The 17,755-nt window shown below is 28.6% G+C and overlaps 1 protein-coding gene across 2 annotated transcripts; it reads right to left on the reverse strand.

Moving 5' to 3' along the window:
- Window positions 1-563: 563 nt before the first annotated feature.
- On the reverse strand, window positions 564-17,285 carry LOC107451406 (spidroin-2). Of its 2 annotated transcripts, none has more exons than XM_016067483.3 (3): window positions 17,023-17,285; window positions 2,775-3,813; window positions 564-1,856 (listed from the first exon to the last, which is right to left on the reverse strand). In XM_016067483.3, the coding sequence occupies exons 2-3, from the start codon at window positions 3,806-3,808 to the stop codon at window positions 1,748-1,750; spliced, it is 1,143 nt and encodes a 380-aa protein (XP_015922969.1). In that variant the 5' UTR covers window positions 3,809-3,813; window positions 17,023-17,285; the 3' UTR covers window positions 564-1,747. The 2 variants fall into 2 exon arrangements, with proteins under 2 accessions (XP_015922969.1, XP_042897253.1); XM_043041319.2 differs by lacking the exon at window positions 17,023-17,285 and adding an exon at window positions 5,109-5,274.
- Window positions 17,286-17,755: the final 470 nt, after the last annotated feature.

Here is a 17,755-nt window from a genome sequence, read left to right on the forward strand (position 1 = left end):
TATTTTATCTGTTATCGATATTTCGGCCTCTTACCGACCTTAACAAACAAACAGATATAAAATTTAAGGAAATAATAATAAAAAAAGAATTAAAATTTTAAAAATCTCTTTGTCTAAGTGGACAAACCTCAAGAAAATAATTCCACTTTGTCCCACACGGTTCCCAGCAGATCACCGAAGTCGAGAATTGCTGGCTGCGGTCAGTGTGCGGGTGGGTGACCACTTGGATCAGTCTGCGTAGGTACCGAGGGTGTGCGGTATTGATCCTCGTNGTTATCAAGACACATCTATTGGTATAAATTAATGCGATATCGTCATGGAGAAATCTTCAGAGGAAGGCATTGGCTCGTATTGACCTGTCTGGCCAACATTGATGATATATATATATATATATATATATATATATTGTAGTTGTAATTTAACTTAAAATAACAAAATACTGCTCATTTTTCGAGCAGTATTTTGAAAGATAATATAACAAACTATTAAGAAGCAAACCTCTGTACTTTTTTAGCAATGATACAATATTTTGTAATTTCTATTTAAAGAAAAAGACGAACAAATAGATTTTTAAAACATTTATTTTCATTCACAAAAACAAAAACAGCATGTACATAGCAGTAATGAAATGATAATAGAATAAATAAGTACAACGCAGTACTCGGAACGTCTTAACAACAGTAACTTTCACACTATACGGAATGAGAGCGGGAAATAATAACAAAAATTATCAGGCCGTTCCAGAAAAACTTCTGGAAAATTTCGAAATATATTAAGTCTTTAAATTTTAAATAAAATTTCATTAAAGATCTATCAGTACTGCGCTAATGAGGAGATGAGTAATAATAATAATAAAAAAATATACTTCTATAATAGTCAATAATTGTTTATCAATTTCACTGAAAATTCTCTTAGTTTTTAGACAAGAAGAACATTCTTAAAGCACCTTTTCTGCATTAGCTGAAATTAATATTTATATTAAAATACTATGTTTAATTATTTAAAATACGTAAGGAATTTTTACAAATCAGTTTAAAAAGTACCCACTGAGAGAATCCCTACAAATTTAACTGAAAAAGTTGAAAGAATTTTTAAAAGGAACTGTCTACTATATATCTGGAATAAAAAAAAAAAAAGTTCGAAAAGAGACTGTACATTTATACATCACAGAATGTGACATTTGTTTAACTAGGTGATTAAAAGTCATTAACAGCAATTGCAATACTTTCGTAATTAACTAAATACTCAAATGAATAATATTTAAAAAAAAAACCACAAAATATGTCCTGGGTTTGTGGACACACATTCTCTCATTATAAGGAAGATATGATGTCGAAAATCGTAAAATAAGATATCATTATCAGATAAGATATTTTATCGATATCATAGCTGCCCTGGTAGCCTTTGCACTGGAATGTATAGATTTAAATAGTCACTATATAGGCCAAGAAGAGGAGTTCTGTATCTCACATTTTTATGAATTGTGTTTGGAGCAGGCAGACTGCTTAGAAGGTATTAAAAAGTTCCAGTAACGAATTTTAGTTGAATGCTTCGTGGTCTTAAGACCAATATATAAATCTAAATAGCTACAGATGATACAATAATAATATTTAGAAAGGATACGACAAAAAGCGTACAGAACGCATTTATCCATCTTCTTGGCCATGCTGACATTTGATTTCCTTTCAAGGTAATGTTCAATAAAAAAGTTTATCATACGTCGCGCGTTAAACTGTCACACCATCTTTCAGCACTTGAACATTTTCTTACATTTTCCAATTTCTGGTGATAATGCACCGGCTTTGAATACATTCATTTTGGGTCTCATGTTTTTGGGCATCAATTTTTCCAGAACCCTAAAAGAGAAATAATCATATAATTCAAGTACACTTATTTTAGATGTCATAAATGTCAGTGTTCTCTGAAAAAGCACTAAGGAATTTCACTAGCAGTTTGAGTCATGCAATATTAATCATTAAAATTCGTCATAAAAAAGTGCGCTTATTTAATGTCTTTCTGGCTCCCCCTATCACTGAAATTCCTTATTATCTACTCAAAGAGACTTGAAAATGTTTAAAATACATATTAAATAAATATAACTGAAACCTCAATAAGTTAGTTGGGCACAACTATTTCAACTGTGATGAAGGAAATTAGTATGCGTCAATTGCATGGCGGTTATATTCTGGAATCTTGCTACAATTTATATGACCACACTAGAAATCATAAATAATGCGTTTTAGAATTTATTTTGAATTTAGCATTTTTTTATTGACACTCTAAAGTAATACGATGCTGGACTCCGCAGTAAATGACTTTTGTCATGTTAATTACATTTTTTTAATACGAACTGCATGTAAGAGTATATGAACGAAATATCTTTCTTAAGGAATATCGAATTTGAAATTTGCTTCATTAAATTTAAATTTAACGAATAAGTTGCTTAGAAAATTATTCTTCATTTTAAACTAATACTTGTTGGCAGCATTTGAACAAATGAAATTTTTCAAATAAGTAATTGATAGAAAACAGTAGATAAATAGCGAGTGAAAGAGTAATGTTTAATGCTTTTAGAAAATTGTTATTAACGTGGATGAAAGCCTCGTGAATGTAAGAAATCAATTTCAGTGGCCTTATAGAAAATTTATGATGGAAGTACAAACTACTTCAATATAAACTGTCGGAAAACTTACATCTTGTTAAATATCACCCTTATCCTTAAATGCTTTAGTTTATTAATTGAATTAAAAAAGATAATTTTATAATGAACTTACAAGACAACGGCTCCTTTGCCTTTAACATCACTAACTGCACTTCCAAATTCGCAGATGATTCGGTTCATGCATTCTTCTTTCTCAACAGCAGTTCTGTACAGGGAATAATATCGTTCTAGCTTGTCTTTGTATTCGCTGATGAGGGTCAAAGGATGAGCTTGTGTGTCAGTTGACCTCTTGGTTCTACTTCCCAAGTTGCTGGTGATTGTAGGTACCAACATAGTCAGACCTGCCAGAGCTAGCATTGGCATGATCAAACTACCAAGACCATATCTTCTGCTAGGTTGCCCATAGCCTTGAGGTACTCCATATCCAGAAGTAGCGGCCTGATATTGGTTACCACCACCAAACCCAGTTAATTGAGCAGCATATTGGGCTAGGGTTGAAGGTTGTGCTGCGTAGTTGGCAACGGCTGCACTGCCGGCTGGATAGCTGCCAATTGCTCCTGTCGAGTAAGCTGAAGCTGGGATACCTGATGATGCGTAACCTGCAGGTGCCATTTGAGCAGCATAGGCTCCAAATGCATTACCTCCAGCTCCACCAAGTCCACCGGTTCCTAAGGAATAACCATTTGCAAGTCCATATTGGCTTAGTTGGTTAAGTGCTCCCACATATGATGCATCTTGTTGGTAAGCGTCACCACCTTGAGAGGTGTGGTAACTTGTTTGGGAAGAGTCTTGAGTTTCATAAGGTCCCGAGTTTGCAGGTGCAGTTGCATAGTTGTGGGTGGACGAACTAGCAAAGGCATTATCTTGACCTTTATCTTGAACTGGGTAATAGTAGTAATAAAGGTTTCCTTGGGATTGTTGCGGAGATTTGTATGCCCCGCCATTGTCGGATGAATCGAATGAAGCGCTGCTGTAGCTATTGGAAGATGCTGATGGAGAATAAACTGGTTGTCCTCCAGATCCTCCGCCGCCATTTTGAGGATCTTCTCTCTTAGTACTCGTGGGAGAAGATGATGATTGTGATGCAGGTGCGGCTGCATGAACTGCCACCACCATCACCAACAGGCCGCACCAAACGGAAATCATGACACCTGAAAATAAACAAGAACTACATGAATCTCGAGTTTTTTTTAAAATTAAAACAATATATAAATTAACTGAAACTCTTGAACTATGAATGATAAATTCTACTTCAATAAACTATTCATTACATTTTACTTTATTTTTTACTGTCATATAAATGTTTATTACTACATTGATAAACAACTAATGTATAAGAGTTTTGTTGAATGTTTCTATTCTTTAAATTCGAATCTTCTTACGTATTATATCATACTTTATTTATTACTTTTTGTCAATAAATTTCAGCTTATATCTTAAGATAAGAACAACGATAGATTTAAATTTTATCAAAGATGCGTTAGAAATAATCAGGAACACATTTAAATTTATAGATATTTAATGCTCAAATAAACACAAACCAAATATCTCAGAACTAAAAAAACTAAATATCTCAAATAAACGCAATTGACAATTAATAAATTTATTTTTTACCATAAAGTTATTATTATTATAAAGTATTGCTATTATTTCATAGAGTTATTTTATTTTATGATCTTGCAACTTCGCATAATTTTAATTTCTTTAAGTGAAAGCTCAATATTATCTTCAAGAAATTTTAGGAAAAAAAATCTTAATTTAAAAATTTTAAACAAGTAAAAAGATTTTGAATGTTTTTCGCATAAATTATTAAATATAAAATCAAATATTAATTATTAAATTTAAAAAACAGTTAATTTTACTACTTGAAACATTAAAAAAATTCAAAATATTCTTTTCAAGCTTAATAAATGTAACCAAAACGGCCATTAAAATGAAATCGATTGGCCGAATTAATCCCTAAGATAAAAAATAAATAAACATAAAACAAATAAAAACATTAAATTTTTTTCGAAGTAAAATAACTAAGGTAACAAAGAATTATTTGACATGGAACGCGCAATCGACTTTCAAACTAAACATGTATGACAAAAATCAGATTTAGCTTAAAACCTAATGGATTGAACGAGTTTAATCCTCTCAGTAGGAAAAACAAAAAAGGAAGGGGAAAGAAAAAACGCTCAATAAATATATGTGTTGAATTAATTTCAAGTTAAATCAATATACTAAAATTTACATTATTCGGAAATTAAATAGATTTCACAAACTTAAACACATCATAAAAAAAAAAAAAATAGAATAAATTTTTCAGAAAAAGCAATTTTTTTTAAAGAAAAAATAAGAACGAAAAAATTTCTTTTAACATGGAACAAAATCAATTGAACGAGTCTAACCCTATCAGGAAAAAAAAAAAAAAAAAAGACAAATAACCATAAACATAACCTACTTTCAGGCAACCAAAAATAAAGCAAGAATTATTCGTGGATAACCAAGTGCTCTTGAAGTTCTTTTTGAATGGGCACAAGACACCTTCGGAAATCTAAGTATAATTCAATGTCACGGTCGTCAAGAAACCGGTTCCAAATTACCCTCCCATCCTTTTCCCGTGACTGGGTTGGCCTAGTGCGCATGCGGTTTGTCCTATCAACCGAAACCGGGGTCTGGTCAACCGGTTTCTAGAACTAGGAAGATAGTTTACCAAACATGCGGATGTGGTCCCGTTACCTGGGATCAAAGAAGATGATGAAGGAAGAAGAAAAAAAGAAGAAAGAGGGTGAGAAGTGTTTTTTTCCTGTGAGCAATAATAACGTCTTGCTCTATAGACTGCTTGGCCTGAAACAGTGGACGAAAGACAAAAAATTTATGACTTAAAGGGTGATAGAAATTTTCTGAGGCCACCTGGGATGAGCTGATGACTGATTCGGCGAATGATTAGAATATTGATGAGTATGAAGCTTAATCCGAACTTTGAATTAAGGATATGCAGAATCTATGTTACAATTTAAATTTTTGTTTCGTATTACTATAAACATTTATGTTTTCTTTCTTCACGGCTACGTTTTATTGCTTAGTAATATGAATGAAGTGCTTCTCAAATGGTGGAAGGTTTTAGGATTCTTACAACTGATTAGTTAGAAGACTTCTGCATTTTGTTTTGCAGAAGTCTTCTATATTTTCTAAATATTTTGCTTCGTATTAATATCACATTTCATTTGTTAGTTCGAGTTTATGAGTTAGAACACCACTACACTCTAACACCTTATTTCATAACTGGCATAGAACAGCTGACCCTATTCTAAGTTAACGACTATCACTATTCAACTCCGTAGCCTTCCAATTTTGAACCCAACACCGAAGACAAGGGAACTCTTGGACCGAGCATTAGGATAAACTAGATTTCGTAGAGGACTTTTTGATGGAACTACGTACAACAAAAAAATCAACTGTATAAGGCTTATTAACTGTGTAAGGTTACAAGGCTTGATGGTTATTGATTAATTAATCAGGGAAGAAAATTTAAGAACGTATTTACTTCTAATATATTTTCAAAATTTGTCGATATAGCGTATTTACAAGCATATTTCAGTAAATTTATAATGCTATATGTATTGTTATAAATATTTGGCTTAAAAATATCTCAAACACGCAGTTGTGCCAAGATCACTTTTAGGTTTAAATATGTAGTTTATAATTTGAAACAATTTTTTAAATTTCAAATAGGTAAATGATTGTTCTATTTCGGCAATTGATGAATAAAAATCCATCAAATCTAATGATGAGTGTTATAGTAAATTATCAATAAATAAGCTAAAAGTTTAAAAATTCTGTTTATTTTTGAACAAAGGGTGTAATAAATATCAATTTTTTACTTTCATATCGAGAAAACAAATTATGTTTATTAACTAAGCAGTTTTACTTAATTCTATCCTGAAAACTTAGAATTAGAATATCTATTAGACTGATTAAATACCGTACATTTTGATTTTATTACCAGAATTATGCTTTTTCTTTCACAGTAGCGTAATTTAGCCAGAATTTTTTTCTCTATGAGAGATCAGAACCTATGAATAATTTAATATAATGAATGCTTTATTTTCCCCAACCATTTTCCAAACTAAAACCATATTTTCTATTAATACATTATAAAAAGCTGTGGTCCGTGTTGAACTATAATATTGCAGAAACTTAATACAACCATAATATGGGGATAAGTTGAACAATATTATTATACATTTTAAACTCGATTAAACGTTATGATTGTTTAAATAGAAGTGAAACATAGTTTATTTTAACAGTATATTAAGTTTGTAGCACATTTGAACTGACTTTTCAGATAGTGTCAACATCACCCGATTTTGGTGAAGGAGTTTTCTTTAATATTTTAAGTATTAGTCAATTTTATGCTTTTCTATTTTATTTTTAATTTAATATACTAGATTTAAAATGATTTTGACTGCCTCTACATCTAAGCAATTCAAACAAATAAGACCACATGTGTTAGTGCAAATAAATTTTTAAGAGCTACCAAAATTAAACTAATTGAGCTTAAAGATTAATTGATATTTTCTTATCGCAATTTATATTGTATAGAGCTAGAACATCCGGGTAGGCATCTTGCTTCAAATAAATAAATAAACTCTAAGAAACATACAATAAGAAAAAACTACTAATCATAAATGAGCTTCGAGAAAGAACAAGTTTTATGGTATTTTGAAAAAAAAAAAATTTAAGTTTCAAATCAGTTATGGTTAATACATTAGTTATAAAAATAGTGTAGTATTTCCCGAAAAGCATTATTTTATTCTATAACAAAGCTTTCTAAGAAAATTTCTAAATTACTACAATTTTTTAAGTATGAAATTAATTTTGGAAACAGCTTCATATACTAGCACATTTATAGTCTGGTTTCTTTCAAACCAACTAAACATATTCTGCCGTTGCTTCAGTTTTTTTTAAAATTCTTAAATGTTAAATGCTTTATTATTTCACTTGCTGCTTCTGGAGGTAAATTAAAAGAACAAGTAATTTAGCAATTTAAAATGCATTAAATGGTTAAAATTGTATTAGACTGGTTGGGTGCCTTCCTCAAAAAGCAAATAGCGCTAATGGCAATTCCAACCAGGATTCTTGCATGACCGAATTCATCCATGACAAGAAAAAGCGTGAACTGAAAAAAAAAGAAACTGATCGGCATGCCAAGAACAACATGACATAATTATCCTGTTTTTATGAATGCTCAATCAGGCGTGACTAATGTTTCTCCAACACATTTGCATCATCTGGCAGGTCGTTCAGCTTTCGACCGTGATCTTGAAAAGGTTACCTGTGTGTTCGAACTTCCCTTGTAGCACTTCAGATTCAAGAACTTCCGGTTTTTAATAAGATTAATTAGTGATTATCCTTTCCGGAAAATTGTCAGAAATGGAACTCATAATTATCTGAGAATAATGATCAATTCTGCTTTTGGACTTTTAAATAATTGCTATTATTATCGATTCAATTTTTACAGTTTGAGGAATCTAAAATAAGGTTCTATCTATAATAACTTACATATTTTATTTGAATTAGTAATCTACATTAGATTGCATGAGATTAGATTGCATAAGATTTGATTGCAATAGATTGCAGCGTTAATTTGATTGATTAACGAAGATATAATAGTTACTTTTAGTCTTGAATGAGTTGTTATTCAAGTTTTGCACAAAATAATAATTATAGTAACAATTTTTGTTCATAAATAATAATATTTATGAAAAAAAGGTTCAGTCAGGCATGATTAATATATTTATGAATACATTGATTAATACATCGTGATTAATACATTGATTAATACATCCCTTATACATTTGGATCAAGTAGCTCAGCATTCGACCGTGATCTTGAAAAGGTTATATGTGTTTCGAACTCTGCTTGTAGCACTTCCGGTTCAAAAACTTCCGGTTTTTAATAAGAGCAATAAGTGATTATCCTTTCCGCAAAATTGTCAGAAATGGAACTCGTGATTATTTAAGAATAATCGTTTGAGATTTTAAATATTCGTTTTTGTTATCGCTTTATTTTTTACTATTTGAGGAATGTAAAATAATGTTCGAGTCTAGAGTAACCATGCCTTTTATTTGAATTAGAATTCTACTGCAGTGTTTTACAACGTGAGTTTCGTTGAGTAAAGAAGATATAAGTTACTTTTAGTATTGAAGGACCTGTTATTTAAATTTTACTTAAGAAAAATTAAACCATTTTAGAAAATTAAAATTGTAAAATTTATGAACAAAGGTTTAGTTAGGCGTGATTAATATTTCCCTAACATATTTGAATTAAGTTGCAAAGCTTTCGACTATGATCTTGAAAAGGTTTCCTTGAGTTTCGAACTTCACTTGCATTTCAGGTTTAAGAACTTGCTATTTTTAATAAGACTAATTAGTATTTATCCTTTCCGGAAATTGTTAGAAACGGAACTGTGAATTGAGAATAATGATCACTTCTGCTATTGGACTTTTAAATAATTGCTTTAATTATCGATTAATTTTTTACAGTTTCACGAAATAAGGAATAACTACGTCTTTTATTTGAATTTGTAGTCTACTGTAGTGATTTACAACATAAATTTGACTTAGTAAAGGATATATAAGTTACTCTTAGTTTGAATAAGCTGTTAAAAACTATTTATTATGTTTTCCTTAATTCAAAAAATTTTCAACTCAAAAAAATCATAACAGTCTTTAAAAATAAATATTATAAAATTTATGAATAAGGTTCAATTATTACGAATAAAGGTTAAAATATTATGAATAAAGGTTCAATTATTATGACTAAAGACTCAATTAGACGTTATTAATGTTTCCTTAACATATTTGCATGAGGTGGCTCAACTTTCGACCGTGATCTTGAAAAGGTTGCCAGTGTTTTGAACTCCGCTTGTAGCAATTCAGGTTCAAGAACTTCCTGTTTTTAATTTAATTGATTCGTTATTATACTTTAGGGAAAATTGCTATTGAGTCATAATTATAATCATAATTATTTGAGAATGATGATCACTTCTGCCATTGAACACTTAAATAATCGTTATTACTATCGATTAATTTTTACAGAATCTATACTATCGATTAATTTTTACGAATTTAGAATGAGGTTCTAGTCTAGACTTTTATTTTGCACTAGCAGATTACTGTAGTGTTTTACAACGAGTAACCTACGCCCCTCTGAAGAGCGATTTGATTGGTTAAAGGAGAAATAACTTACTTTTAGTTTTGAATAAGTTGTTATTTTGGATTACCTTAAAAATTAATGAACATTTTTTAAAATTATATACAATTTTTAAAATGTCAGAAACTGAACTCATAAATACTTCAGCTTAATGTTCAATTGAACTTTGGAAAACCGTTATTATTATTATTAATAATAATAATTTTTTTCAGTTGGTAAAAACTGTAGAATCTAGAATAAAGTACTAACCCAAAATAACTGCGCTTTTTAATTTGTGTTAGCAAGGGTTTCAAAATCAGATCACACAGATCGGAAATCTGATTGGTCAGACGGAAATTTCTACTTGCTTTTAGTCTTGTATAAGTTATTTAGGCTTAATTCAGTAAGTAAAATATTTTTTATTCATAGAAATTATAAGATGTATGAATGATGCTTGATCAAGCGTGACTAATGTTTCTCTAATGGGTTTGCATTTTCCAGCCGGTCGTTCAGCTTTAAACCCTTATCTTTTAAAGGTTACCAGCGTTTTGAACTTCGTTTTTAAAATTTGGGTTCAAGAACTTCTGGCTCTCAAAAAGATTATTTTGTGATTATTTTTACTATTGAAGATTTGAAAAATCATTATTATTATTAAGAATAATAATACATTTTTTTTAAAATGGGCATTTTATGTCGACAGAACTCGTATCGATGAGTCATCGCTGAGATTCGAACCTGACTTACTTCATTGAGAGGCGCGCACTGTCCCATGAGCCATTAAAACTCAACTGTTTTATTATGTAGTGAGGAATTTTGCTAGAATATTGCAACATTTTGACAATAAAGTAAAATCGCAGTTTTATTTATGCGATGCTCAAAATCACAAGGCAATCGTTAAAAAAAATAAGAGCAAGTATGGAAAATAATTGTAAAATGTTAGGTAAAGTTGTATTACGATATGCAGAACTGCATGGCAAAAACTAGAATTAACGGATCTTAGAAGAATTAATTAGAAAGATTTTGCGGATAGAAGGGTGAAAAACTACAAAAACTGTATTGTCTTCATAAAAAGTTTTAAACAGTTAAAAATACGGACCCCCCCCCCAAAAAAAAACCCAGGTATTTTTACAGTGTATTTTAGAATGGGATGTTATGTAGGCTTAGGAATAAAGCATTATATTTCTCCGACACATTTCCATCTTCTGGTAGATAGTTCAACTTTTGACTGTCGTCATCATAAAAAGATATGAAATTTGTTTACAGTTACTTAGATTAATTGGCGTTTATTCTTTATGGGAAAATGTTTGCTTAAAAACTCATGAGACTAAACTCATAATTATTTAAGCTTAATGATCCCTTCTACTATTTAACTTTTAAAATTTAGTTATCACTTACATATTTTTTACAGTTTGAAAATTCTAAAATAAGGTTCTAGGTTAGAACAACTACGGCTAGAATAGTACGCGCTAGCAGTCTACATTTTACGAAAAATTAGTTCAAGTTTGACCCACAATGCAAGTTCAATGCACCCATAATAAAGTGCTAAATTGAACCTTATTTCTATTCAAATCAGATCACAATAAGCAGGGTTAAAAAGTGCAATAATAAGGTTCAATATAGCACCACATTAAGATTTCATCAAATTAGAGAAACATTATGGTCATATACGCTCTGAAATTTCAAACAGTATAGCGTTTCACAACGTGGAGCCAATGATATACAAAAAGAAATTTAATTGCTTAAATGAGCTATTACCACTTGCTTTGTATATGGAATAAATCGTTAGTTATGGTTAGTTCTGTTCATTAAATAACGATTTTATAAATTTTTTGTTTATATTTTTGTTGCATAATTACCTATAAATTGGAAAAATATATCTGAAATATATGATGATACGTATGAAATTACACTTGGAAACTTCTGTACCAAGATATTTTTTTTAACAGATATTAGATACTTTTGCATTTCAGATTTAAAATCTGTAATCGGTTTCTCTCTCCGAGATCTAGCTTTGTCTTTTTTATAAAATTTTCATTCTATTTTTTTTTTATCGAATTGTGCAATTTAAAGAAATTTTATTACAAGGATTCCCATAAACATTTTCTTTTCAAATTTCAGGAGAAATTTAGATATGTAATTAGATTTGAAACTGTATAGAAATTCATGCCGGAAATGTCGTCATACGTCGCTAGGAGCGCTTCGCTTTTTTAAACTCTTTCTTTGTTAAAATCGCAATAGGTAACTACTTCTAGTCATGTTCTACGGAACGTGTTTCTATCCAATTTTAATCCTGATGATGTGTCCTAACACCGCTTAACACACCAGTTTGTTGCCAAATTTACGCCACCTTCTGTTATATAAAAGTTTTTAACCTTGTACATTTCGGCAAAAAATAGACTGAAAATGTCATCTTAAAAAAAATCTGTAACTTTAGGAGCGAAACTAATTTTTTGAAATCCCTTTATCCTATTTTGGCAATATCAAATATTTGCATAAACGCAACAAAAGATTTATTACTCAATTTTGCCAATAGTTTGGCAGAACCACTAACTATTTAGAAAAAAAATATTATTTTATACGTAAATGACTATAATTATTTAAAAAAAAATAATTTGAGCAATAGTACCTTGAATAAATAAAATATCAAGTACCCTGTCGTAAATTTTAAAACACGTTGAACCTTAATATCACTTCATTTTGATGCATACGGTGCTATATTAAACCTTACTATGAAGCTTAATAAACTTTATAATACGGTTATACTTAAATTAAAACATGGCTCAAATTAACACATTGGTAAGCTATTTTTATAAGCACTTTTCTATTGCTTATTCGTTCGAGATTTCAAAAAGGCTATTTAACAGGTCTTCTATTTAACTCTCTAATTGTAAGATGATCAACGTAATAGGAAATGGAAGAATGTTAGTATTTTAACAAAAAGTCAGAAACTGTTAATTACCCACAAAAGAATTCTGGTGAAATTATCGTACTGAATGGTAAGGACATTTCTGGTAAAAAAACACCATAATACAGGCTAATAAAACCAAAATATATGGTATTTAAATCATTCACTTGGTAATTTTTCTATTCATATGGTAACGGTTAACTGGAAATTACGGTTTTCAAAATTATAGTTCTTATTTCCACATATTGAGTAAAAAATACAAAAACAACCAGTAAATTTAACCGCATAAATGGTTTTTATGCCATGCTATAAGGTATCCTGATAAAATTAACATATTTTAATATATTTACCGAATTTTAATACATTTACCAAATTTTATCATACATTATCAAACTGTATTTAATTGTTAATTTTTTCAAAATCATTATCAAAGCCACTTCGCTAAAAATTACAGAGCATTTTACTGTTCTTAGAATAATGTAACCAGCAATATGGTAAATTTTACCATATTCTGGTAATTTTTACCATACTTTTTATCCAAGTGTAATTAATCAGGATTAGAAAATTGATGCATTCGTCTTTAAATTAAATTCTAATAAACTTAATTTTTCCCCTGACTGAATAAGTCATGCAAGTTACCTTTTCTAACAATCTTATTTGAAAGTTTTAATTATAAAGTAATTTATAAAGTTTCCTATAAACTTTTTTGAAACTATAATAAAGTGGATCCTTACACTAAATTAACATTAATATCCAAATCATCTTAAAAGAGCATAATGATACAATTCAAATATAAAACATTGTACGTGACTTAAACTGCCAAAAGAATTATTCATAATAAATTGAAAAAAGAAACAAAGAAATCATAGTCATTTTCTTTTGATTTAAAAATGGATAACATTGCAGCACAAATAAGAAATTAGACTTTTAAAGGTTACATTATTTAAAAAAATAATCAGAACAATTATAACAATACAATTTTCACTATGACGTGATGGCTCAGTTGTTAAGGCATTGTATTGTCATTTTAAAAAACTGGGTTCGATCCCCAGTGGCGGCTTGAATACCCCCTCAGATCGATGGCTACCAGTAGAGCTGACCATATTGCCCCAATCATGCCATTGGTCACGAAATTGTGAAGCTTTTACCTCAATGAGCCCCCTACAACGGGCTGTTACCCTTACTCTATGTTCACTTTTCCTCATTGTAAAATTATAATTTTTGAAGATATTTTACACATATTTAGCTTGTATATAAATTCCTGTTTCAATTATCTGATGTAAGTAAAATATTAAATTTGCTGTAAGATAATTTTACAGCTACAAAAAGTTAAAAATTCTAGAAATAAATGCATCAGTAATGTAATAGTATCAATAAATCAAATTCACTCCAGTGAATTGTTTTCTAATAAATTTATCTTATAAAATTGATAGTGAAATGCAAAGATTTTTTTATTTAATTGTTAGGATAGTTAAAATATATTAAAGAAACAATTTTCAGAAAAAATTATCTTTATTTAAATAATTTCTTAAAGAATAAAAGCATTCCTTCAAACGAAATAAATTTTTTTTATTTCGATTTTAATTTTGTACATTACTAGCTTATTCAAGCGTTCGAAGAATTTCCGGCAACCAACATATTTTGAGAAAAATTTTAATGGTTCAAATTATTCACCATATTAAAAGCTTTTTTTTTTTCTCGAATAACAACTAATTTTGCAAATATAGCGATGATTTTGATTTTCTGTAATTATTTGTAAAATCTACATAAATAATACCTGAAAATAATTTCACAAACAAGACATTTCTCTTTTTATGCAGAAAAAATATTTAAAAAAATATCGAGAAATAAATTTAACGGCAGCACGATTGGACAATTATATAAAAATTATCATAAGTGTTAAGACAAGTACGAGAATAAATTTAAATTAATAAAAGACCGTACTCGAGTCTTACACGAGGACATTTAGTAAACTAATTTATGCATCGATAATATTTAAACTGTTAAACTGTTTAAACTGTTATATTATAATAAAGTGCTTTAAACAAAATCTATATGCGGATAAAATTATATGCATACGGAATTCGCGAGAAGTTTTTTTTTTTAACCATTTTGTACATTCAAATATCGTTTTGATATAGATAAATCCATTCATTAATATCAAATTTATAAATGATAAATATTAAAATTCTTACACAGAATTTTGATTTAAAATTATTTTGTAAAATTAAATAAAATTAAATAATTTTAAGAACTTTAATTTAAATAAATTGTAAACTTAATTAAATAGAATCCATAAGAAAGAGATGATTATTAAACTATTAGCTCTAAAATATTTTTATATACACGGAAAGTTAATTTTAAAGATGTGTATAATGAAAATAGTTTCTTCATAGTAATATTTAAAAGTAATTTAAGTACTACTACAAAATTTGAAAAAACTTTTATTCAATTCGTATAAAAAGTTTAATGATATACAGTTGCTTACATTTATCATACCAATCAATGATAATTAAGCTATCATAAAAATTTCCAAAAATATCAATTTTAAATTTTTAACACTTTTAGCTCAATAATTGTTGAAGGGATTAAAAAGGCTCATAAAAGGGGATTAGAAAAGTTCATAAAAGGAGTTTAAAAAAAGTGCATCAAAGTAGATTAAAGCACAAAAGGAGATAAAAAAAAATAGCACAAATACATTTTTAATGCTTCTTAAAGCTACATTTTAATACTTTTAAAACATAAAAAAAAAAATTTATTTTTAATTTTTAGATAAGATCTTGGTTGTAAAAGCAGGCTCTTACAGGCGATAAATTTAACTGAGTAATTTAACTCTGTAAAGTTTGTTTCTTTTTCTTAAGATGCTTCTAACTGAAAAAACAACTTTACGAACTATTGGTTAGTATCCGTTTCGAAACAGGGAAACGATATTTGACGCAAAATTCCGGTACATCAATTTATACCCTATTTATAACCTATTTATTACTTATAACCTCATACTAATTTATAAAATATTTGACAAATATATTTATGATTATCGAATTTACATAAATCAAATATATTTATGGTTTTTAATGCTTTTGATTTTCTTAAAACATATTCTAAATATCAAAAACAGACGCTTTAAGTTATTCCTTTTTTAAACATTTTTTTTTTATATTTGCAACAACAGAAAGATCAGTTATCGACCAATGTATGAATGATATGCATATAGATTACTGAAATATTTTACTTTAACAATAAATGAAAACAATTAAAGAGTTTCTTTTAGATAAAACTTAATGGTAAGTTAAAGAATAACAGACCTCACAGAACTTTATTAAAAGTTGACTCTTAAACTCTTACTTGAGCTACATTTACACACAGTAACTACTCCACATTAAATGAATTTATAGTTAAATTTAGGTCAAATTGAATGAATTTGTTACAACTAGCAGACTTCCATTGTATGATCTTCAAAGTTTTAAACTAACATTCATGCATGTAGTAATGGGTAATTCGAACTTACTCGTATTTGTTATTAAATACGATTTTAATCTATAATTATACTACTTCACATATTTTAGGATAAATTAATATTTTTCCTGATCTTATAATCATGTTTAGAGCTTTATTTAACTAAGATATAATTGTTGAATCTTTAGAAAGATTGCTATAAATTATTTATATTACAATCGTCTCCTTAGTTTGTTTATAGAACTAATCTTAATAAAATTAATATTCGAAACATTTCGACATCAGTAATAATATTTATAATGTTGTTGTTTTTTTTAACAATTTTAGTTTTTCGTAACATATTTTTTCTCTTTAATAATTTTTCTTATTCATTTGATTCTCGTTTATTTTTACTTTTTTTCTTCCTTACATATTATATTAAACTTTGAAACATTAAATTTTCTAAAATAGCTTCATCTTTGTTTAATTGAAAAATATATATTTTGATATATATATAAATCAGATTCTAGAAAGTATTCTACCTAAGAAATTCAGCAGGTTTTAAACAAATTGTTTTAAGCCGATTTTAAGCAAAAATTATTTTACACTATGATTGCGAAAATCGTTTAGCTCTAAGTTACTGTTTAATTTTCCTTCTTTTTTTAAGTAGGTGGAAAAAATTTAAAATGTGCTCAGAACATATTAGTCAACAAATGTTCTGTAAGCTTTGTTATTCTATTAACTTACCATTTTTAGAAATATCCAAAAAAATCCAAGAACACTTTAAGAGTAATCCAATAAATCCACATAACACAATCGTTCGTCAAATCCTACCTACCTCGAATTAAGTTTGAACTGTGTATTTTCAAAAATCAATTCTTTCTCTTAAGGTGCACGTCTTGTTCCTTCAAAGATTCAAAAGTTTTTTGTTGCACTTTTGAAGAGTGCTCAATATTATTTAAAGCGGCCTCGGGAATCTGGGCGGAGTTACGCATCACGTGGTCCATATACGTCATTCATTAAGGTTGTGAATAAATAAACTTGGTGGTCATTGGTCGGATTTGCTACCCCTGAGGAGGGACTTAACTGCCTTGCTCATATAGCTATAAGGTAGATACACGCTGTTATATTTTCGTGGCTATGTCCCTAGGCAATACGGATGTTACCTAGATTAGAAACGGGAAGATAGAGAAAAAAAAATAATATAAAGATTGCTTCATAGTAGAAAGAAAAAAAGATGAAATAAAAATGATCATTCAGGTTTCTAAGTCTGGCGATTTATCTTTTTGTTCTTTGATGAAATTATATATATATTTTTTTTTAATAAATTATGTTGTTATATATATTTTTTTAGTAAAACTGATTTGAATAAATTTAAGATATTTAAGGATGATTTATTTACCCAGAAATTTAGAATTTTAATTAAAATGTGTTTCGAAATATTTAAAAAAACAAAAAGAGATAAAAGGTTTAATATTATATAACAGTAGGAAAACAAACCTGTCTCTTTATAAAATTGAAAGTCTATCTACCAATGTTTTTATGTACTCTATAAACTTCTGAGCCGATGC

Source organism: Parasteatoda tepidariorum, chromosome 1 (assembly GCF_043381705.1).
Source record: "Parasteatoda tepidariorum isolate YZ-2023 chromosome 1, CAS_Ptep_4.0, whole genome shotgun sequence".
In the NCBI taxonomy this organism is placed as follows: domain Eukaryota; kingdom Metazoa; phylum Arthropoda; class Arachnida; order Araneae; family Theridiidae; genus Parasteatoda; species Parasteatoda tepidariorum.